At 45.5% G+C, this 25,806-nt stretch overlaps 1 protein-coding gene across 1 annotated transcript in view; it reads left to right on the forward strand.

Moving 5' to 3' along the window:
- LOC310784793 (uncharacterized protein) overlaps positions 1–11,747 on the forward strand; it is a gene marked incomplete at its 5' end in the record, with an annotated part of 29,675 nt that extends 17,928 nt beyond the window's left edge. Inside the window, 2 exons of the mRNA XM_083645841.1 lie at positions 8,777–8,881; positions 11,630–11,747. Of these exons, the coding sequence (XP_083501967.1) occupies positions 8,777–8,848 (72 nt within the window). The 3' untranslated portion in view covers positions 8,849–8,881; positions 11,630–11,747. The remainder of the gene's footprint in view (positions 1–8,776; positions 8,882–11,629) is intronic.
- Between the last annotated feature and the right edge of the window lie 14,059 nt (positions 11,748–25,806).

Below are 25,806 nucleotides of genomic sequence, written 5' to 3' on the forward strand. Positions count from 1 at the left end.
AAATGGACTGCATGACAAGCTGCAATGCAGGGTGCTGGCTATAGTCATCAAAAGCAATTTCAGGGATAAACCCCATCAACCTTCTGTAGTGGACGCCACTACGCCCTATGGTTTGATGTGTGTGTGGGAAAGACACAATGACAACTGAAAATTCTGATTTTAGAACACAAAAGCTCCATCATGAGACAAGAACTAACCTCTCCTGTTGCAAAACACGTTCTTGAACACAGCCACGCAATCTCCAGCTAACATTTCCAAGATATTGAAAAAGTTCATGAAACACCGCAAAATAAGGAGGCAGCATGTGGGGTTTTAATTACTGTTACTGACTTACCTGTCTGAAGTTGAAAGTTTTTCATCCCACGTGGGGTTTGAACTTTGAGCGGCAATGGTCTTTAGTTAGCATAAGTCACGTGCTTTACCAAGTGAGCTATCCAGACTGTTGTATTTAACTTTGTAGACCATATTATATGTATCTGCAGAGCCAGAGAAGTACTTGTCGTATTGACAGTATGTTCTACCCAAATACCACTTTCTGTCCAGATACTTAAAGGGATATTGTACACAAAAACTGCTTTCTATCCAAGTATTACTTCAAGTTTCAAGACATCACCCACTACTCAGAGGAAAAAATTACACCAATCTACCAGATGGTGGCGCTATAACAGCCAACCACCACTACTACTGCTGCTGCTGCTACTACTACTACTACTATTGGCTACTAGTGGCGGCTGTGGCTCAGGAGGTAGAGTGGGTTGTCCACTAATTAGAAGGTTGGTGGTTCGTTCCCCGGCTCCTCCAGTCCGCACGTCGAAGTGTCCTTGGGCAAGACACTGAACCCCAAATTGCTCCCGATGGCTGTGCCAGCACCCTGCGTGGCAGCTGGCCGCCTTCGATGTGTGAATGGGTGAATGTAGGCACATTGTAAAGCGCTTTGGATAAAAGCGCTATATAAATGCAGTCCATTTACCATTTACTATTCTTAGTACTTCTGCTGCTACTACTGCTACCACTCCCACTACTACCAACACTATTACTACTACTGCTACTACTACTACTACTAGTACTGCTTGGAAACCGTCAGGTCACCGGATCTCAACCAAACTTTGTTTACTTGTGCATATACCAAGTCTGAATAAATGTGCACTATCTGACATATACCCCCCAAGTCACCGGAAGCTTGGACCCCGCATCGCCGCTTGCGGCTATATATATTTTTTTTTTTCTTCTTCTCCGGTAAAACTGTATGTACAGCAGAAACTGTAATGCTCAGCGTAGCCAGACTGGGCACATAGATTGTAAATGTGCCTCACTACTCAAAAACAAAAAATTACCCATATCGGCCAGATGGTGGCGCTATAACAGACCATTTCGCGTTATGGTCCATATCTTCTGAACCGTGAGGCGTAGAATCAAAATTCCACTTCGGCTGTATTCCCTGGATCAATACGCATCTATCCATATAGGCCACGCCCATTTGCGTGTGCCTAGATTTTCCGCCATTTTGAATTTGATCAAAAACCTACTTTTGCTATCTCCTCCCAGGCCATTTGCCTGAATGAGCCTAAACTTTTTCTGTGGCATCTCTGGACTTACCTGACTCAAAGTTATTAAAGGATTTTGGATACCTGAAACCGTCTTGAAATGATAAATGTTTAAACTTTTGTGTATTTACTTTTGTTCTTTTCCTGCCCTAAAAGTGTGTGGATCTCAGAAACCATACACCCCCCATCACCCAAACTTTCCACACAGGTTCACGACATCACCCACTACTCAGAGTAAAAAAATTACACCAATCCACCAGATGGTGGCGCTATAACAGCCAATTTCACGTTTGTCGGTCCATAACTTCTGAACTGCGAGCTGTAGAATCAAAATTCCACATCTACTGGTTTCCCTGGAGCATCATGTATCTAACCCACTAGGCCACGCCCATTTCTGCGTGGTAGATTTTCCGCCATTTTGAATTTGATCAAAAACCTACTTTTGCGAGCTCCTCCTAGACCGTTTGGCCAAATCACACAAAACTTTTTCTGGGCCATCTATGGACTACCCCGACCTAAGGTTAGTAAAGGATTTTGGATACGTGAAACCGTTTTGAAATGCTAAATCTCGAAACTTTTAATGAAACACACGCCAACACTAAATTGCCCACAACTCATTAACCGGTCAATTACAACTACTGCTGCTACTACTGCTACCACTCCCACTACTACCAACACTACTACTACTACTATTACTACTTCTGCTACTATTACTACTACTACTACTACTACTACTACTACTGGAAGTTGGAATGTAGCATTTTGGGTGGGGTTAATGTGTTTTGGGGTTCTGCATCTGCTGTAACATAATACACAGTTGGTTTAGATGTCACACAGTAATGCCCGATCCACAAAGACTTGACACCCACGTTTGAATAAAAACAAGTTTATGCCATAATAAGGTTACATCCGTGCCTCGTCATTGCTGTGGAAGGATGGTGTAGGGGTAAAGTAGCAGACCCCAAAGCTGGAGGTCCTGGGTTCAAACCACGGCCAGGTAACTGTTTTATTTTTTGAAAATGTAGAATAAAGGTTAATCTGGATATAATTATGTATAACGCTGCTGAATACACACTGTGTACATAGCAGAATAACTGAATATGCCTATTCATGGTAATGTCATATTTCGACGTCATCTTGACATTCCTGTGTAGATGTCTAAATGATCCTCAAATCGGCTGTGATTTGGCCTAGTCCTGGACGTCACTGAAAGATGATATCAGAACATCATCATGATGTAATTGTGTTTGCTGGGAGCCTTCTTTCAGATGAGAGAGGAAAAACATTCCAATACATTATTGTGTCTTCACATGTGAAAGGTCCAAAAAGAGAATTCAATCTGAATTATCCTTGTCACTCATGTGCTCATTGTAACAGCACAACCCACACCAATTAGTTCAAACACCTCCATTCAGGGCATACTTTTAATGTAAAGTGGTGCATTATGCGTGTAATACAAAAATGTCCTTAATGGTAAATGGACTGCATGACAAGCTGCCATGCAGGGTGCTGGCTATAGTCACCAAAAGCAATTTCAGGGATAAACCCCATCAACCTTCTGTAGTGGACGCCACTACGCCCTATGGTTTGATGTGTGTGTGGGAAAGACACAATGACAACTGAAAATTCTGATTTCAGAACACAAAAGCTCCATCATGAGACAAGAACTAACCTCTCCTGTTGCAAAACACGTTCTTGAACACAGCCACGCAATCTCCAGCTAACATTTCCAAGATATTGAAAAAGTTCATGAAACACCGCAAAATAAGGAGGCAGCATGTGGGGTTTTAATTAATGTCACTGACTTAACTGTCTGAAGTTGAAAGTTTTTCATCCCACATGGGGTTTGAACTTTGAGCGGCAATGGTCTTTAGTTAGCATAAGTCATGTGCTTTACCAAGTGAGCTATCCAGACTGTTGTATTTAACTTTGTAGACCATATTATATGTATCTGCAGAGCCAGAGAAGTACTTGTCGTATTGACAGTATGTTCTACCCAAATACCACTTTCTGTCCAGATACTTAAAGGGATATTGTACACAAAAACTGCTTTCTATCCAAGTACTACTTCAAGTTTCAAGACATCACCCACTACTCAGAGGAAAAAATTACACCAATCTACCAGATGGTGGCGCTATAACAGCCAACCACCACTACTACTACTGCTGCTGCTGCTACTACTACTACTACTATTGGCTACTAGTGGCAGCTGTGGCTCAGGAGGTAGAGTGGGTTGTCCACTAATTAGAAGGTTGGTGGTTCGTTCCCCGGCTCCTCCAGTCCGCACGTCGAAGTGTCCTTGGGCAAGACACTGAACCCCAAATTGCTCCCGATGGCTGTGCCAGCACCCTGCGTGGCAGCTGGCTGCCTTCGGTGTGTGAATGGGTGAATGTAGGCACATTGTAAAGCGCTTTGGATAAAAGCGCTATATAAATGCAGTCCATTTACCATTTACTATTCTTAGTACTTCTGCTGCTACTACTGCTACCACTCCCTCTACTACCAACACTATTACTACTACTGCTACTACTACTGCTTGGAAACCGTCAGGTCACCGGATCTCAACCAAACTTTGTTTACTTGTGCATATTAGTCTGAATAAATGTGCACTATCTGACATATACCCCCCAAGTCACCGGAAGCTTGGACCCCGCATCGCCGCTTGCGGCTATATTTCTTTTTTTTATTCTCCGCTAAAACAGTATGCACGGCAAAAACCGTAAGGGGTACAGTAGCCAGACTTTGCACATAGGTTGGAAATGTGCCCCACTACTCAGAGACAAAAAATTAGCCATATTGGCCAGATGGTGGCGCTATAACAGACCATTTCGCGTTATGGTCCATATCTTCTGAACCGTGAGGCGTAGAATCAAAATTCCACTTCGGCTGTATTCCCTGGATCAATACGCATCTATCCATATAGGCCACGCCCATTTGCGTGTGCCTAGATTTTCCGCCATTTTGAATTTTATCAAAAACCTACTTTTGCGAACTCCTCCTAGACCGTTTGGCCAAATCACATAGGAATTATTCTGGGTCATCTATGGACTACCCCGACCCAAAGTTATTAAAGGATTTTGGATACGTGAAACCGTTTTGAAATTATAAATGTTTAAACTTTTGTGTATTTACTTTTGTTCTTTTCCTGCCCTAAAAGTGTGTGGATCTCAGAAACCATACACCCCCCATCACCCAAACTTTCCACACAGGTTCACGACATCACCCACTACTCAGAGTAAAAAAATTACACCAATCCACCAGATGGTGGCGCTATAACAGCCAATTTCACGTTTGTCGGTCCATAACTTCTGAACTGCGAGCTGTAGAATCAAAATTCCACATCTACTGGTTTCCCTGGAGCATCATGTATCTAACCCACTAGGCCACGCCCATTTCTGTGTGGTAGATTTTCCGCCATTTTGAATTTGATCAAAAACCTACTTTTGCGAGCTCCTCCTAGACTGTTTGGCCAAATCACACAAAACTTTTTCTGGGTCATCTATGGACTACCCCGACCTAAGGTTAGTAAAGGATTTTGGATACGTGAAACCGTTTTGAAATGATAAATCTCGAAACTTTTAATGAAACACACGCCAACACTAAATTGCCCACAACTCATTAACCGGTCAATTACAACTACTGCTGCTACTACTGCTACCACTCCCACTACTACCAACACTACTACTACTACTATTACTACTTCTGCTACTATTACTACTACTACTACTACTACTACTACTGGAAGTTGGAATGTAGCATTTTGGGTGGGGTTAATGTGTTTTGGGGTTCTGCATCTGCTGTAGCATAATACATAGTTGGTTTAGATGTCACACAGTAATGCCCGATCCACAAAGACTTGACACCCACGTTTGAATAAAAACAAGTTTATGCCATAATAAGGTTATATCCGTGCCTTGTCATTGCTGTGGAAGGATGGTGTAGGGGTAAAGTAGCAGACACCAAAGCTGGAGGTCCTGGGTTCAAACCACGGCCAGGTAACTGTTTTATTTTTTGAAAATGTAGAATAAAGGTTAATCTGGATATAATTATGTATAACACTGCTGAATACACACTGTGTACATAGCAGAATAACTGAATATGCCTATTTATGGTAACGTCATATTTCGACGTCCTCTTGACATTCCTGTGTAGATGTCTAAATGATCCCCAAATCGGCTGTGATTTGGCCTAGTCCTGGACGTCACTGAAAGATGATATCAGAACATCATCATGATGTAATTGTGTTTGCTGGGAGCCTTCTTTCAGATATATGAAAGGAAAAACATTCCAATACATTATTGTGTCTTCAGATGTGAAAGGTCCAAAAAGAGAATTAAATCTGAATTATCCTTGTCACTCATGTGTCCAGCTCACTGGCCTTGTGGTCTGAATGTCCGCCCTGAGACTGGGAGGTTGTGAGTTCGATCCCCGGCCGAGTCATAGCAAAGACTATAAAAATGAGACCCATTTGCCTCCCTGCTTAGCACTCAGCATCAAAGGGTTGGAATTAGGGGGTTAGATCACCATATGATTCCCGAGCGTGGCGCACGCTGCCGCTCACCGCTCCCCCAGGGGATGGGTCAAATGCGGAAAACAAATTTCACACATTGTGTGACAATCAGTGGGACTTTACCTTTACTTTACTTCCATTGTAACAGCACAACCCACACCAATTAGTTCAAACACCTCCATTCAGGGCAGACTTTTAATGTAAAGTGGTGGATTATGTGTGTAATACAGACATGTCCTTAATGGTAAATGGACTGCATGACAAGCTGCAATGCAGGGTGCTGGCTATAGTCATCAAAAGCAATTTCAGGGATAAACCCCATCAACCTTCTGTAGTGGACGCCACTACGCCCTATGGTTTGATGTGTGTGTGGGAAAGACACAATGACAACTGAAAATTCTGATTTTAGAACACAAAAGCTCCATCATGAGACAAGAACTAACCTCTCCTGTTGCAAAACACATTCTTGAACACAGCCACGCAATCTCCAGCTAACATTTCCAAGATATTGAAAAAGTTCATGAAACACCGCAAAATAAGGAGGCAGCATGTGGGGTTTTAATTACTGTTACTGACTTAACTGTCTGAAGTTGAAAGTATTTCATCCCACGTGGGGTTTGAACTTTGAGCAGCAATGGTCTTTAGTTAGCATAAGTCACGTGCTTTACCAAGTGAGCTATCCAGACTGTTGTATTTAACTTTGTAGACCATATTATATGTATCTGCAGAGCCAGAGAAGTACTTGTCGTATTGACAGTATGTTCTACCCAAATACCACTTTCTGTCCAGATACTTAAAGGGATATTGTACACAAAAACTGCTTTCTATCCAAGTATTACTTCAAGTTTCAAGACATCACCCACTACTCAGAGGAAAAAAATACACCAATCTACCAGATGGTGGCGCTATAACAGCCAACCACCACTACTACTGCTGCTGCTGCTACTACTACTACTACTATTGGCTACTAGTGGCGGCTGTGGCTCAGGAGGTAGAGTGGGTTGTCCACTAATTAGAAGGTTGGTGGTTCGTTCCCCGGCTCCTCCAGTCCGCACGTCGAAGTGTCCTTGGGCAAGACACTGAACCCCAAATTGCTCCCGATGGCTGTGCCAGCACCCTGCGTGGCAGCTGGCCGCCTTCGGTGTGTGAATGGGTGAATGTAGGCACATTGTAAAGCGCTTTGGATAAAAGCGCTATATAAATGCAGTCCATTTACCATTTACCATTTACTATTCTTAGTACTTCTGCTGCTACTACTGCTACCACTCCCACTACTACCAACACTATTACTACTACTGCTACTACTACTACTACTAGTACTGCTTGGAAACCGTCAGGTCACCGGATCTCAACCAAACTTTGTTTACTTGTGCATATACCAAGTCTGAATAAATGTGCACTATCTGACATATACCCCCCAAGTCACCGGAAGCTTGGACCCCGCATCGCCGCTTGCGGCTATATTTGTAATTGAGTTACTAAAATTGAAAAAGTAATTAGTTGGATGACTAGTCACCAGCAAAAAGTAGTTAAGTTACAGTAACTCTCAACAGTCGTACATCGTAGGACGAAATTAAACACATTTTTGGAACGGCCTTGGTCTGGGAGAGCAGGGTTGGGGACTAACAGAAATCATGTATTCAAATTTTTAAATGCAAAATAAGAGTAAGTGTTTTCCATTATAGTTACAGTTTAAATTGGTGGTATTATGAATTTAGTTAAAAATAGATTACTTTAAGGGTTTGCAGTATTTCTTTGTTTTGTTTTATTTGCTGTCAAATGCATCTGCCTGCCACACACAAGAGAATGGCAGTGTCAGAGGAGACCAGCGGTGTAGTAGAGGGTAAACAGAGTGAACACAGTTCCCCCACCTCTTTGAAAGATGGCAGAGAGTTTACTCACCTCTGTGTTTACCACTACACCCCTGGAGGAGACAGCCAATTATAAAGAATATTTGACTGAAACATGCTAAAGAAGGTTGCAACATTACATCAGCGCACGTTCACTTACTTGAGTAATCTAATGGAATACGTTTCAAATAACATTTGAGGGCATTGATTCTCACCACGAGAGTAACATGCCAATATGAAGAACATGGGTGTACACCAATAGTGTGCCGGAGGAAGAAATCCTAAAACCCAGAAGTTCCCTAGTCTGGAAGTCAATGGGATTTTTGTATGGGGATTTTGATCAGATGCCTGAAATTAGGTCTATGTGCAGTTTATGAAACTGAGACCTTTTCCTTCAGTGGTGTCCATTTGTGAAGCTTACTTCACTTATGATTTTTGAAGTGTTAAATGCGTTCACCAACAATCTTATATTACCGAGATGATATCTGATACAAAGTGGGTTGATTATCGATAAAGCCGCCCTGTAAAACGTCATAAAAGCAGTGTTCATTAAGTGAAGATGATATTGAACCGCGGGCTAATTTGAAGGTTATTATGCAGCTACACAAGTGGAGAAATGAGGTCAACGTCTTGAGCTGTGCTTGATGGGCTCACTGATGTCAGGCGCTGCTGAGTTTGACTGTATTGTGTATTTTATTCCAGCGCATAACTGTTTTCATTTTCATTCTGTTGTTTTTTATTTTACTTTGTAACAAACTTTGTTACTCAGGTTTGAAAAGTGTTACAGAAATAATAATACAGTTTAAAAAGTAATAATTGTGTGTGTGTGTGTGTGTGTGTGTGTGTGTGTGTGTGTGTGTTTCTCTCCACAGGCTTCAGGGACGGTGGGCTGTAGTTTTCTGTTGCTGCTCAGTCTGACTGTACAGCTGGAACACACACTATGAGACCACTGAGACACACACACACACACTCAGGAGGTGAGTCGCACATACACACGCACGCACGCACACGCACGCACACACATACACACACACGCAGGCGCACACACACACACACACACACGCACACACACACACACACACACGCACACACGCACGCACACACATAAAAGAGAGGAAGTGGGCACTGTGTCTCAGATTGTTTACATTTTTGTCCCACATTGTGATGTATCTATGATGCATCACTGTTGATGTCAACAGTGATGTCACTGATGTCACAATGTCTATGACATCATCAGTGATGTCACTCGAGCATTCGATGATGTGAAGATGAGCAATTGTGCGCTGCGACATCAGTGATGTCACTCGAGCAATTGTGGTTTTTAACGTATTTATCCAATCAGTCACGTTCTCAACCGGACCTTGCACCCATAATTATTTTACAGCGGGGCATTCAAAAATAAGGTGGTTACTTTACAAAGTGCTTTGACAGACAAAATGAAAGCAGAATGCTCCAATTATTAATAATTTAAAAGGCAATAACACTATAATAAACAGGGATGATAGAGTAAATGTAAGATAGAATAAGACAGAGTTAAGATAAACAACGTAAAAAGTTAATAAAAAGACGAAAAAAGGGCGATTTTATAGACATTAGCATGACAAACTGTTCTGTGGTCTCATGCTCTCTTGTCTTCTCTGATTTTGAGGGGAAATCCACAAAATGGCCGACGAACAAAGCTGACTTCAGTTCAAGCTTCTGCTCAACAAGAAAGTGTGTCTGTCTCACTCCCTGCGGGGGTTTCCCTCCTTTAGAGAGAAAGGCCAGACATGCTTCCGGGGTGATGTGTATCCCACAATGCCCTGCAGCGGACCGGGCGCTGAGATCGCGGTCATGGCATTTTGAGGATGATGATGATGCATGCATCTCCCCTTAGCACAATGAACCCTTTTCACAGCAACCATTTTGTGTCTCAAAGGCAGCGTAGACAGGTGCAACCAAGGCAGGGGGAACTTGGTATTGATTTATCTGACATTATAGACGTTGTACAACTCTGCTCAGTTAGCAGACTCCAGCTGATCCAATTTAAAGTCGCTCACCGTCTCCACCGTCTCACCACTGTGTGACAGGTGTCAGGTGTCGGAGAGCACACTATCTCGTGCCTTTTGGTTCTGCCCTTCTATAACGGGATTGCGGGCCGAAATATTTGACTGGTACTCTAAGGCCTACAGAATAACCCTTCAGCCGGATCAGAACACGCCATCTTCGGCTGCTCGGAGTCTTCTCTGAACTTTCCTACAGCTGTGCAACAGTCAGAACGCAGGGGACAACTGTTGGCATGAAACTCATCCTGAAGGAATGGAAGTCCCCCTCTTCACCCTCTTTTCAATTGTGGCTGACGGATGGAGAGACTTAGGTTCCTGAGGACCAACTCACTTAAGAAATGTTCAGCTATTTGCGACCCATTTCTGGCCTACCTTAACGTTGAGGTTGGGGGCGATGGGTGACTCGCCCGGTTGGTTTCTCATGGACCTCTTGTGTGGGATCCCAGGCACGGTATCCCTTACAGGCATATGGGAAACTTATGCAACTGGTAGCATGACGCAATACTGAATGTTGATGATATATGTATGTATGTATGTTTTTTTCTTTTCTTTTTTAATTCTGTAAACTGAATTTCTGCTTGAGGGACTGTGTGCAATCACTCTGCCAGGCGGCCATGTTTGGAAAGTAGTTCTGGCTATGTATTTGCTTCGAAAAGTACAGTGTCTCCTAATTTTGGATTATTATTTCATAGTGTGGTGAGTACATGAGTCACATGTACATAAGCGTTTTGGCGCTGTTGGAATGTGTATTGGTGACTGAAGGGCTAGCTGTACCAACCCACTGCCATTTGTTGTGCTAAGCTACCTAGCAGGAGGGGCACATCACACTTTGTTCTTAACACACAGAGAAGAGAAAGGCATCTCTCGTCTTACTATCGGGAATATGGCAAAGAAGCGAATCTCCCAAAATGTTGGCGTGTTCCTTTAAAAAGTGCAGCTTCTCAAAAAAACTACTCAAGTAGGCCTACTACTTGTACTTGAGTACTTGTACTTGAGTACTTTCCACCTCTGCCCAACATCAAGAACAGTACAAAAACATAAATGACAATATTTAGCATTTGGATTGAAACTATGTCTACTGTAATATTTTTAGATGCTTACTATGATGCACATAAGACCCTATTACATAGTTAGAAGGTTATTGTGGATTTGGGTTTCCAGGGGCTTTAACTCTCAAATTGTTTTCAACCCGTTTTAACGACTGGGAGAAAGTGCTCAGCCTCTAATTGAACGAAGTGGATATACATGTAGACTGAGGACTGAGTCTAGGAGGCTGCAGCTCCTCCCGCAGACAGCAGAGGGCGCCATGATTCAAGATTCAAGATTCTTGAATGCAGAGGGCGCCATGTGCTCACATGTGCTCACACAGAGGAGCTGGGACTGAACTACTTTCTTCTTCACTCAATAGATTCCCTGGTGAAAATAAACAAGATGTTTTTCAAATGTTACACATCCTCAAAATAATAATGACTACTTCAAAATAATAATGACTACTTCAAAATAACAATAACTAACTAATAATTAATTAACTGACTTACTCTTTGATTTTATTGATTGTATCTGTCAGACAGATCCAGTGGAGTTTTGAAAAGTATGTTATTGTGAAGTTTATTTATCTTCAGTTTCCTCTTGTTTCATATTCAGAGACATATTGACTTGTTTTCTTTCTGTGTGTTTCAGCTGTTGCAGGGTCTGGCTGTTACCAGGAGGGGGGATGGGCCTGCATCGGAAGAGCCCACTCACACAACCTCACCAGGAATCAATATCCAGTCGCTCACTCTGTTTTATGCAACTATACCTCTGTGTGTGCGTGTGTGTGTGTGTGTGTGTGTGTGTGTGTGTGTGTGTATGTATGTATATATATATATATATATATATATATATATTGTGGCAACTCTGATTCAATCCAAGACACATAAAACAGTTTTAAACGCCGAAGCGTTGTTTTATTCACCAAATTGAAAACTCTTCCCTTATCGGGGTATGTCCATGAAATATATATAACTAAAGTAGGCTGGGTTAGCCTGGGGCCAGTGAGGGGGTTTGCTCCCCACCACGTAGCCAGGGCTCCGTTCCTCGTTTAAGTGCTCCCGTAACGTGCCTGTGGACGAGAGGAGAGAGGGTCTGTCAGGCAACATCATTTTATGACACGAGAATGTTTAGGGAGAGGAGTGGAAATCTGACTTACCGCCCGACAGCAAGGAGCGCTTCCACCTGGAGGAAAACCGGCCACACAGTGAGCTTCAGAGCGGCGTCTGTTTTTCTAGGGCCACTGATTGGGGATCTGTTCCAGCCGGGCGCTCTGTTCCTAACAGCGCCCGGCTGCTAGCGGTCCCACTGATTCAGGACATAATTGGGGAAGTACCTATCAGTGATGACGCGTCCCAGACAGCGTTTCTGTTGGGATCCCCCTGCTCTGACGTCACTGTGGTGGCTGGCTGTCCTCCTGCTCTCACCTGTCAGGGGGTAGGCTGACGAGACTCCACACATCCTCCCCCTAAGCTCGCTGCCAGTGCGGGGAGCTTCACTTTCCCCTGCTTCATCTCGGCGTGACATGGCGTCTGCGTGTGGTATCTCTCTTCCTGGTTTGTGTTCCACTTTGAACTTATAGTTCTGAAGTTCCAAGAACCACCGCGTTACCCGCTCATTTTTATCCTTGTTCGTCGCCATCCATTTTAGGGGGGCGTGGTCCGTGATGAGGGTGAATACCCTGCCCCATAGGTAGTAGCGTAGGTAGTGAATGGCCCACTTCACCGCCAGGCATTCCTTCTCTACGGTTGAGTAGTTTCTCTCATGTTTAAGCAATTTTCTACTTATAAAGGTAACGGGGTGTTCATCCCCATCTATTACCTGCGCCAGCACTGCTCCTATTCCTGTTCCTGAGGCGTCTGTGTGTAGGATGAATGGCTTAGCGAAGTCTGGGGCTATCAGCACCGGCTCTCGGCAGAGCGCCTCCTTTAGGGCACAGAATGCGGCGTTTGTTTCCTCCGTCCATTTGACCTGGTGGGGCAGCTTCTGGCGCGTTAAGTCATACAACGGGGCTGCTATGGTGGCAAAATTTTTTACAAATTTTAAATAATATGCAATCAGGCCCAGGAAGGATTTTACTTGTTTTTTCGTCCTGGGCTGGGGCCAATTTTGTATCCTCTCCACTTTGGTTATTTGGGGTTTTACGCACCCCCGGCCTATGGTGTATCCCAGGTAGTTTGTCTCTGTCCATGCCAATTTACATTTCTTGGCGTTGGCGGTGAGTCCGGCTCGGCGGAGGGCTCCCAGCACCGCTTCCAGCTGTGTCATGTGCTGCTCCCAGCTGCTGCTGTGTATGACGATATCGTCTAGATATGCCGCCGCATAAGCGCGATGGGGCCGGAGGACTCTGTCCATCAGTCGCTGAAATGTGGCCGGGGCGCCGTGTACTCCAAAGGGGAGGACGCGGTATTGAAATAGGCCGTCGGGGGTCGCGAATGCGGTTTTGGCTCTCGCCCGTCTGGTTAGGGGTACCTGCCAATAGCCTTTGGTGAGGTCCAGGGTGCTCACGAATCGAGCGGGCCCCAGCCGCTCGATTAATTCATCTACCCTTGGCATCGGGTATGCGTCAAAAGTGGATATTTCATTCAGTTTTCTAAAATCATTGCAAAACCGAAGCGTCCCGTCTGGCTTCGGCACAATGACAATGGGGCTGGACCAGGGGCTGTGGGACTCTTCTATTACGCCCAACTCGAGCATTTTCTTCACTTCGCCCCGGATGGCTTCTCTCCGGGCCTCGGGGATGCGGTAGGGCCGCTGTCGCACCACTTTTCCCGGCGTCGTCTCAATGTCGTGTTGGATAGCGTGTGTCCGTCCTGGCAGCTCGGAGAAAACATCATGACTCCTTCCTAGGAGTTCCTTGAGATCTTGTAGTTGCTCTGGCCCCAGGTCCTGTCCGATGTCCACGGGGATCGTCTGCGGTGGCCTGGGTTGTGCGAGGGTGAGGAGGGCTAGGGGGCCGGGTCTCTCGGCGTCGTGCCATGGCTTCAGAATGTTTATGTGGTATATCTGGTGGCCTTTCCTCCTCCCCGGCTGACAGACCCGGTAATTCACTGGCCCGACCTTCTCGGTTACTTCAAATGGTCCCTGCCATTTTGCCAGGAATTTGCAGTCATGGCTGGGCACCAGCACCAGGACCTTCTCTCCTACCTGGAACTGCCGGGGTTTGGCTCCCCTGTTATAGGTGCGCGCCTGGGCTGCCTGGGCTTCCTCCATGTGACTCCGTACCAGTGGCCAGACCTTTTTGGCTCTCTCCTGGAGCCGCTCCACATGTTCGATAACATTCCGGAGGGGGGAGGGCTGGCTTTCCCAGGCCTCCTTGGCCAGGTCGAGTAGGCCACGGGGGTTTCGGCCGTAGAGGAGTTCGAACGGTGAGTATCCGGTGGAGGCCTGTGGCACCTCCCGTATGGCGAACAGCACGTATGGGAGGAGTTGGTCCCAATCTTTTCCGTCCACGTCAATCAGTTTTTTTAGCATCTTTTTCAGGGTTTGGTTGAATCTCTCGACAAGTCCATCGGTCTGGGGGTGATAAACAGAAGTTCTGATACGGGTGATTTTCAGCCATTTGTATAACGCCGTCATTACTCTGGACATAAAACAGGACCCTTGGTCTGTGAGTACCTGCTCCGCTATTCCCACTCTGCTAAATAGCAGGAACAGTTCTCGAGCGACATTTTTGGCATTAGCGGTGCGTAAAGGTATTGCCTCAGGGTAACGAGTAGCATAATCCACTATTACCAGTATGTATCGGTGTCCTCGGCTGGACTTCGGGAGAGGCCCCACGATATCCATGGCCAGCCTGGAGAACGGGACCTCGATGATTGGCAGTGGAATCAGTGGGTTCCGGTACATTGGCCGGGGTGCCGTTTTCTGGCACTCGCCACAACAACGACAGAACAGTTCAATGGCTTTCTTTATGCCGGGCCAATAGAATCTGCGTAGCACTCTATCATACGTTTTTTGGACCCCTAAGTGGGCCCCCAGTTGGTGAGTGTGGGCCAAATACAACACTCTGGATACGTATGTTTTTGGTACTAACAATTGTTCTATTAAATCCCCCCCCGGAGTTTTGGCGACTCGATACAACAACCCATGTTTAACAATAAACTGTGGAAAGTTTTGTCTCACCCCGGAACAGTGCTGGCCATCGATGCCAGCGACGGCGCGGCGGCCGGCTTCCAAATTCGGATCGGCCCACTGGGCCGAGGCAAACTCTCCGCGGCCCGGAGGTCCAGGGTCGTCCGGGAGCGGAAACTCCGCGAAAGGGTCCTCGTCGAGAGGAGGCGTGTCCGACTCGGCTGGCCGGGTTGGACCGTCTTCCGCGGCTGATGTTTCGGACTGCGGTCCGTCTGATCCCGGCCGGAAGGCTGGGCAGGCCAGGCGCGGCCGGGCCATCCTTTTTCCCCTCGGTTTCTCTCGTCGGGGCTTCTCCGGCCGACGACCGTGACTCCAGTACCGGCTGAATAGGGGGCAGTCGGTGCCTATCAGGAGCGGGACCGGGAGGTTGGGCACCACGCCGGCGGCTACTTTTACGTCGCCTTTCGGGGTCTGGACCCGTATATAACTGACCGGATAGCTCTTCACGTCCCCGTGGACGCACGTCACCGGCATTGTCTCTGTAGTGAGGACCTCCACGAGGTCAGCCCGCACGAGCGTCACCACACTACCGGAGTCTAGGAGGGCGTGGGTGTCGATGCGGCCCACCCGGACCGGCAGTGTCGCCTGCTGGCTAGGGGCTCCTCCGGTGTGGAGGGAGGGCCGGGGTTCGTCTCCGGCGGCGGAAGGCATCGACACATCCCGGTCGGGGCAGGACCAGGAGAGGTGGTCCTCTTGTCCGCAGACATAGCACCTCCTCAGCTGCCGACTCACTCGGTCGGCCTGGGCACGAGGGTCCCTCTGGGTCGGGGGCTGTAGCGGCGGTGGCCGGCGTCGGCTGTCTCGGCTGGGTCTGTCGGCTATGGCGGGCTTTCGGAGGGGCTCGTTCTGCGTGTGGCGCATCATGTCGGCGCTGACTTGGTGGTTCTCTAGCAAGGCCACCAATGCGTTCAGCGATGAGGGGCTCACCTGGGCAGCATATTTTCGGGCGTCGGGCGGCAAGGAGCGGATACATCTGTCTATTACGAGGCGTTCTATCCACGGGGGCTCCCCGGTGGAGGTGAGCCAACTCTGGGTGAGCCTCAGCAAATCGGCGACTTGGGAGCGGGGCGGTTGGTCCGGGGTGTACCTCCAGCCATGGTACCTTTGTGCGCGAGCAGGAAGGCTGTAGCCGTAACTGGCGAGGATGGCGGTGCGCAGCTTCACAAAGTCGCGGGCCTCTCCCATGGACATGTCCCGGCAAACCCTCTGTGCCTGGCCCGTGAGGAAGGGCGCGATGATGCCTCCCCAGTGGGCTGCGGGCCATCCCTCTCGCACCGCCGTTCTTTCGAAGAGCTCCATGTATGCCTCGATATCATCGTCGGGGGTCTGCTTAGTGAGGACATCTCCTGGAGCCCGGGAAGTCGAGCCGTCTTTCTCTATTTTTTTTATCAGTTCGTGTACTGCCTGCTGTAGGTCAGTTTGGCTTTGGATTAGGGCCACCAGAGCCTGTGCTTGCTCCATGGTGCGTGCGGTTGGCGTTGAATCAGAATGCCTGCATTCTCCACCACTTGTGGCAACTCTGATTCAATCCAAGACACATAAAACAGTTTTAAACGCCGAAGCGTTGTTTTATTCACCAAATTGAAAACTCTTCCCTTATCGGGGTATGTCCATGAAATATATATAACTAAAGTAGGCTGGGTTAGCCTGGGGCCAGTGAGGGGGTTTGCTCCCCACCACGTAGCCAGGGCTCCGTTCCTCGTTTAAGTGCTCCCGTAACGTGCCTGTGGACGAGAGGAGAGAGGGTCTGTCAGGCAACATCATTTTATGACACGAGAATGTTTAGGGAGAGGAGTGGAAATCTGACTTACCGCCCGACAGCAAGGAGCGCTTCCACCTGGAGGAAAACCGGCCACACAGTGAGCTTCAGAGCGGCGTCTGTTTTTCTAGGGCCACTGATTGGGGATCTGTTCCAGCCGGGCGCTCTGTTCCTAACAGCGCCCGGCTGCTAGCGGTCCCACTGATTCAGGACATAATTGGGGAAGTACCTATCAGTGATGACGCGTCCCAGACAGCGTTTCTGTTGGGATCCCCCTGCTCTGACGTCACTGTGGTGGCTGGCTGTCCTCCTGCTCTCACCTGTCAGGGGGTAGGCTGACGAGACTCCACAATATATATATATATATATATATATATATATATATATATATATATATATATATATGAACTCTATCCGTTTGAGAACACTGTGAGGTGAGAACCACTTCTCTGAGACCCAACCTGACTCTGATCCATGCACCAACAAGCTTCTCGAAAATATTTGATCGCTTGAGACTTGATTTGACTTGACCTGACTTGACTTGACTTGAGTTCTGATAACTTGAGACTTTACTTGACTTGGTGACTTGGGGGCTTGGGACTTGACTTGACTTGGGTTCTGGTGACTTGACTTGACTTGGGGGCTTGGGACTTGACTTGGGTTCTGGTGACTTGAGACTTGACTTGACTTGGTGACTTGGGGGCTTGGGACTTGACACTGACTTGACTTGACTTGTCACCAATTCAGGTTCTTGGCCAGAGCTTCGAGTGCCATCACTGATGATGCCACAACGCCTATGACATCATCAGTGGCTATGACATCATATCTGCCCCACAATTGTAAAACTTTGCATCACTGATGACAACACTCACTGATCACAATGATGTCACAATGTCTATGATCATCAGTGATATTAACCAAAAACCACAATTGCTCAAGTGACATCACTGATGATAATAATGCCTATGCCATTATTAGTGCCTATGTCATAAGATCATAATGATGATCAATAATGATGTCACTGATGATATCACAATGTCCATGACCTCAGGACTTTGAACGCCACCAAGAGCCACAATTGCCCGACTGTGATCTCATCAGGCAGTTGTGATGTCATCAGTTTGCCAGAGTGCTTTTCTTCAGGCTTGAACCCCTGGTATAATAGAAATCAAACTCATGATGGATGCTCTTACCAAGTAAGATCCTATTAAAACCATATAACCCTAACCATGCATTGAAAAGTCCTAGATATTTAGTTTTGTTTAAGATATGAAATTGATACTGGAGTCTCGGTTTATTCTGACTTGTCTTGCTGTTCTACATTTAGACTTGAGAGTCACTTGAGACTGACTAGAGACTGGCTTGAGACTTTAGTCTTGGGACTTGAGTGAAGTTGGCTGGTTTTAAAAGCTGAGATTTTGTGAATAAGAGCAGCTTGATGGATCAGACCAGTGGTTCTCAACCTGGGGATTGGGACCCTCAGGGGTCATGAGATAATTTTAGAATGGTCATAACATGATGTGGTAGGATAAAAACATGTTGCTCCTATAGAAATGTATTATCATGTGGAATTTTTCAGATTTGTTTAAATGTTTAGGTTTTTGTCTCGACCAGCTCTGCAAACCACGGATATGTAACTCAACGTCAGTGTTGTAATTGTGTCGGGACTTATTTTCTGGACTTGTGATTTGACTTGGACTCAAGCACTGCTGACTTGGACTTGAACTTGAGCATCCATGCATTTGGACTCTGAAGTTGGAGATGACGACTTGTTAATTGATGAATATTTTTTTATTTTTTTTTTACAGTAGGTCCCTAATAATGTGGCATAAGATATATACAGTAGCTATATTAATATTGTGACATTATTCAATTTCGTGCAAGGGCAGGCATGTGTGTTCCACCTACATGTGGATTCAAGCTCTTGTTCAGTAACTCGACTCGACCCAGGTAATGGGGACTCGAACTGGACTCAGACATTTCCTTGGTGACTCGGAATTTGACTCAGACTCGAACACTGGGGACTTGAGACTTTATGAACCAAAAATACGTTGCATATCAACATTTCAACAAGTTCTCTAAACACAGCAGCATTTCCAACGTACATTTGAGAATCTTGGTTAATTTGAAAATACAGTTAAAAGTTACATAAATAAAGACAGTTGGGTGAATGTTGTCTGATTTGGAGCCAGATGTGACGTTATAAGTTAAACTCTACACATTGTTAAATCCCATTCTGCCATTCTGTTCGTGGGTTCGATTCCCCATCCTCCCAGAAACAGTCTGTTGTGTTTTACCTCGGACTTGTTCAACTCCGCACTCTTTCTGCACCGCTTCAAGACGTTTCTAATCAACATTTACCACATTCCACACACCGGCACTTTCCCCTGTAAATGAGGCACTTTTTTACACTGTTTTTTGTGTGTGTTTTATAGATTTATCTACGTGTAAGACTGAAGTGTGAGGCTGGGAGACACAATGCAACACGATCTCACACAAATAAATGCTGATTTATGGGGGGGGGGGGGGGGGGTAAATTAATGTTTCTCCCCAAACTGAAAATACAGTACATTCCAAATTCACTAACTGACGGTTCAGTTAGTAAAATACTTTCATCAGTCAAATCAGGAAAAACTAGCTTTTTTTATATGACTATATGACTCAGTAGAAATGTACAGAGAGAGAAAGTTATTTTGAGTCCACAATTTACTGTAACAATTTGGTGTCAACAAGTCGTGTTCATTCATGTTTTTGGGTGAGATCGGGCTGCTGCTGGCTCTGCCTTGGGAGGCGGGGCTTCTGCCTCGGGTGGGCGGTACTTCTGCAAATTCACCTAAAAAAAAATTCTCTGAACTAAAGACTTTCATTCCAAAATGAGAAACCTGCAATCTGAAAACGTTTGACAGGCAGGCTTCTACAAATTTAACTAAACTTCTGTTCAAGATAAGTTTGACGTCACTTTCAAAAGAGTTCTGTCTCACATCGCGTCGGGAGAACAGAGCGACGTCTCGCCGATGCAACTCGGCAGCGTTCCTGTGTTTGACCGATTGGAATGGCCGCATCCAAGATGGAGACCATAAGGTAGCTTGTTTAACTGCTCCTTCTTGCGGTCATCAAGTATTTTACACTCGACCACCTCAGTGGTCTTCAGAATTTGTGACGTCGACAAAAACGCACCACTTACACCTATTAAAATGTTATCTCTATCCAGATAAGTTACCTGGATAAGGAAAAACACATGTTAAAGTTATAGTTCAAATTTTTTAAAGTCTAGCCCTGCTACTTACCAATGATGATGTTGAGTTCTTTCTCAGCACGGCCCATGCTCTACCTCACAGTAGCTCTGGAATGTTGGGCAAAAATGAATAAAATGTCAATACAAGGTCAATGGGGTCACGCAGGAGAATAACCTCATTGACCTCAGTCAGCTTGGACACACAGGACCAATGACCCCGTTGACCTGGCATTCATTTTTGCCCAACCTTCCAATAGAGCAGAGATGATGTCATAGGCACTGATGATGTCAGAGGCATTGTGACATGTAGCACTGGCCAATTTTTTTTTTACTTTTTTCTCCTACCAAATAAGGTTTATTTAACATTTTAACAACATTTCACGAAGACATTGAACATGTCTTCTCGTCCATTTTGACCAGACCTCTTCTCTTTCACCTCTGACAGCTATAGTGAGATCCAATGAGGATAAGCAGAACACATTTAAAATACCAGGTGTAAACGCAAAGGCAAGACCGGATAACATACATGTATCTGGATACAGATCACATTTTAATACCAGGTGTAGATGGGGTTGGAACGAAAGCCTTCATTCAGTCCGTTTTTTTTAGTTTCCGAGCATTTATACACAATGTTTATACTGCTTTCCTTAATAAAATATTTTTCATTACATGCTCTTTGACTGTGACTTGTAATTGTGTTTCTTCCGTACTGACAGGTTCCAGTTTAATCAAATCTAGATTCAACTTTAAAGAGGACATGAGACCTTTGATCATGTGACTTTAAAGAGGACATGAGACATTTGATCATGTGACTTTATTTGCATTTCACCTCAGACACTGCTTTCAAGTCTGACATTTACCAAGATTTGCTAGAAAGATGAACATTTCTTTGCCAAATAGGGTGCTGCTAGATGATGTCACTAGGTTGACTGTACAGTAGTAAGGATTTTGAACGTTAGCTGAAATCTTCACTGTAGCCAGGTGCTACACGATGCGTGATCTTATGCTGTGTCTCACAATATGTAGAAATGTTAAGTGTAATAAATCAGTGATGTCACTTGACAATTGTGTCTCCGCCCTAGAAATCGCCACCAACTGTATGTAGCCTGCTATTTTTCTACTACACGCACAGTCAAATTTTTCAGACATCACAAGAATGCAACATACGTACATAGGTACGTACGTATGTTCCGTTCTTGTGATGTCTGAAAAATTTGACTGTTTCCTTTGCTCTTCGTTGCTTGTTAATTAAATTTTCTGTTTCAGACAGAAAGGAGTGGCACCCCCTGAATAAATTTACCAATCAATGGGAAAAATCTAACAATACTTAAGTTTGAATAGTTTCAGTAGTCAAAACATAACTAGTACTGAAACTAGTAGACCCCCAATATGCAATCGGGTTTTCAAAATAACGTCTATTTGGACATATAATTTTGGAGAACCAGAGACCGCACAGCCAACCGACCATCTCAGCTCATGTAACGCGGCTCCAGTCCTGACTGGTCTCAGGTGGAAAACAGACGTTCGGCATACGGAGATAATGATCCGAGGGAACGTCACAGGTGCCCAAAAATTTGGGCCGTTTGAAGCCCAATTTGGGCCATTTGAAGCCCAATTTGGGTGGTTTGAAGCAAGATTTAGTGAATATAATGCTAACGCAATGATACATGTTACCTATTTGTTCACTAATAGAAACCTCAACATTGCCTAGATAACTGCAAGTATAATATGAAAAAGTAAAACCAAAAACATGCCTCTGTACAAACGCTTCACAGCAAACTTAATTTAAGGAAGAGTGATCAGATCGGGCATACTGCGTTATTCTCCACAGGCTTAAGAACTACACGTCATAACAATAATAATAAACATTGACATATTCTCAGTTTCATTAAACGTCTTCCTTTTTAAGCAAGCCCTAACATTAAAGACATGGTAATGTGTTCTGCTCAAGCCCCAACCTTTGTTTCTGAAAAATTAGGCCAACAATGGTTTTAGTCTCTATAGCCTATAGCCAAGTGTTGAGCAATGCAAAACTCAAGGCTCCAACACAAGAGTCCAGAAATGAATGAGTGACATCACCCTGGCTCTGTCCATATTTTCATACCGTCTATGGTTCCGAGCTTCTGAGTTCAATTTTACAATGAGATGCACCCACTTTAACCCTGAGGTGTAATTATTACTTCAGACTAACCAATAAGTAATACAACCACTAGTAAACCAGTAGGCGGCGCCTGGCCTGCTGTTCAGTGAGTGGCCTGACTGCGGGAACACACACACACACACACACACACACACACACACACACACACACACACACACACACACACATTTTTTTTTTTTTTTTTTGCAGGCCACCGGGCATCGGCCCGACGTGCCCGATTGTACAGTCCGCGCCTGTCACTCATATATTATTTTTTCCGAGTTAGAGCTCCCAGCCGTCACAGTGCTCAACAGCGCCACTCTGGTCGAAAGCTCGGTAAAAAAGTAATGTCACCAGCACAGAATTCGGATAAAAAGAGGCATTTATGAGCAGCATCGAGCTTTCAAACCCCTCCGTCGAGAAGCTATGAACCCTTCTGCTCCAGTAGGTGGCTTTGAAATGTTTCTGTGACACATGTAAATACGTGCGTATCGCTGATTTAGACAGCTTTAGAGCGAGAGTCGCAGGCAAGTCTCTGTAGCCTACGGATAAGGAACTGTTAGACGGCAGATGATGAGATCATATGTTACGAAAGGAGCTAGTTGTGTACCTACTTTGTAGTGAAAATATCTGTCTCCGTGTCCGCTCAAACGTGTTTACTGTCCAGAGTAAGGTCACTTCTTCCTCTTCTCTCGTGTTGTGGGGCTCACACCTGAGGATGTCACGCAATGTTTTGTTTGTGCTGTGGTCGCTCCACACAGAGGAGCGCTCGTTTTATGTTCAGGCGGGTTCAGGTGGGTGGGGCAGAATCGAAAACAAATGTATTAATATTAAAATATATAACAGTGACAATTGCTCAAAGACAATGCTCTGCACCCGCCATACGCGCACTCCGCGAGTTTGAAGTCGAACACGCGAAGGACAGAGAGAGAGAGACACAGAGAGACAGACGCTAGTCCAATTATAGTTAGGATAGAGAACCTCTCTGATGATGTCACTTCTGTCACAAATTCCCGGATATCCGGAGGATATCCGGGAACCACTTACTCAATTTTATTTAAGAAGAAGATAAGATCACAGTTGCTCGAGTTACATCACAGCTGCGCAAATTGCAACTGCATTCAACACACACACACACACACACACACACACACACACACACACACACATACACAACTGCCCAAGTGACATCACTTCCGTCACAAATTGTGACTGACACTGCCCAGACAGACAGACACCACTTAACCAATTTTAATTAAGAAGAAGATAATACGACTTGATCACACTATAATTATGGTTTTATGTTATGTTGTTGTTGTGTTTATTTATAGCGCTCAGAGGCATCCCCACCTATGACACTCTCCAGCGCGTACTTCAAGCTTGCGAATTCCTGCGGGTCAGGGTAGCTGAATTCGGGAATTCCGGGAATAGGCAATCGGGATGGCTGGTCCCGCCCTCTGGGGAGGTCCCAGCGCTCGTGTCCGGCTATCCCGTGGGAATGGTTGACGCCGGCCAACTGACCGTGCCCCGTGCTGTTGGTCCCAACGTTCGCCATGCCTACCTGGATGTGGTGTCCCCCGGTGGTGGGCTCGGCGGGGCCATGCCAGGTGCAGTTTACTGCCTGCTCAGGGTTGGCGACCTCTGTCGGCGGACGTGCCCCGGGTACGGGTGTTGGTGGCATTGGCAGTGAAGCAGGGGGTTCTGTAGTTTGGGTTGTTGGCTATGGAGCTGCTGTGCTGACCTGACCCTGGTCGTGGGAGGCGTGGGTAAAACAGTGAGGTGGGGTGCGAGCACCGGCCCAGTGGGTAGCGCCCTCCGGGGTGCTGACCCTGAAGCCGGTACGCACGCCTGACCCTGGTTTTGGGGGGCAAGAGGCACGGGTCTCAGACCGGGTGTTGGTAGACCGGGTGTTCGCTCCAGAGTCCTACACAGGTCAACTCCGTGTGACCTGTGAACTAAATCTCCGCCAACTGGACAGGATGGACATTTTGGTTAAACAGTGTGTGTTTTGACAACCGTTAAAGTCACTCCTTTGGGAAGTTGGAGTAACTTGCTTTAGGTGTCTCCAGACATGCTGGCGCCCTTGTCCTTTTTGGGGCCTTCCCCAGATGAGCAGGGTACAGCCAGAGGTCAGTTCGTGTGACCTCTGAAGAGGAGAGGCTGGAAGGCCCGCACATTAAATATTCAATATTTAATCTGTTTCCAGATGATTTGCACTACAAACGAAAAGGTATACATACAGTAAAAAATGTATATGTATATATATCAGAAGACAGAGTTCAAATTTCAAAGTGATTCAGTTAGTCAATACTTTTTAGTATACTAAGGGAAGATACATCAGGTACATTCATTGTTTTTTCTTGTTCTTGACATTATGTGCAAAAACAGTTTCAAAGTTTCAAAACACTCACTACACTACATAAGAACATTTTTAAGAATATTTTTACAAGACCATGCAGCACAGAGGCCCCTCACAAGTACGGTCTAATATTGAACTCTTCATTGAGTCCAATGGGTGCCATGGTGTTCAGAAAGTGGAACCACCACAGCTCTCTCTTTAGTAAGAGGTTGTTGATGTTACCCCCACGTCTTGGAACATTGACTTGTTCTATGCCTACATATCTGAGTGAAGCGACGTTGTGGTGTGCATTTTTTACATGTACTGCCACTGGGCTTTTTTCATCGCAGTTTCTTATTGTGCTACCATGCTCTGCTATGCGTGTTTTCAATGGTCGTGTTGTTTTACCCACATACGCTTTTCCACATGGACATTTCAGCATATATATGACGTTAGTAGTTGTGCATGATATTTTTCCTTTTATGCTAATTTTCTTTCCTGTAGATGGATGGTGGAAGAACGTGCATTTAGTTGTAAAGTGGCATTGTGCACATGTTCGACGTCGATTTCCATCAGGAAGGTCATCCAAAAACGTATGGGGTTTGTTAGGAGGTAGATCTGAGTGTACCAATTGGTCTCGGATGTTGGGTGGTCTCTTGTATACTATCCGAGGGCTGGTATTAAATATATTTTCCAAAGTTGGATCTGTACTCAAAAGGTGCCAATGCCTCTTTATTATTTTCTCAAAGTGTTTTCCCAGAGGCGAGTATTGTATGATACACTGAATAGGTTGCTGTGTGTTCTTTTTTTGAGTAGAACGTAGGCACTCCTCTTGAGTTTTAGAAGAGACTTTGTGGGCTGCTTTCTCTATGACTGAATCAGAGTAACCCCTCGTTTTGAATTTTTTTTTTCAGCGTATTACTCTGTGCTGCATATTCTCCTGATCCTATGAAATTGACTGATAGGTTAGGTAGACTATTTTTTAGAGGGGTAGGGTGAAAAGTGTCTCCTCTGAGTAATGAGTTTCTATGGCAGCTTTTTCTGTACAGGTCTGTTTGGAATGTTCCATCTCCCTTAATCTATATATCTATACTATAATGACGATAGCGTCGGTCTGTCTGTCTGTCTGTCTGTCTGTCTGTCTCTCTGTCCTTCGCGACGCGTATCTCGAGAACCGTTGGTCGGATCGACTTGAAACTCGGGGAGTGCGCTGATGGCGACC

This window comes from Poromitra crassiceps (genome assembly GCF_964638095.1).
Source record: "Poromitra crassiceps genome assembly, chromosome: 11".
Classification (NCBI taxonomy): Eukaryota; Metazoa; Chordata; class Actinopteri; order Beryciformes; family Melamphaidae; genus Poromitra; species Poromitra crassiceps.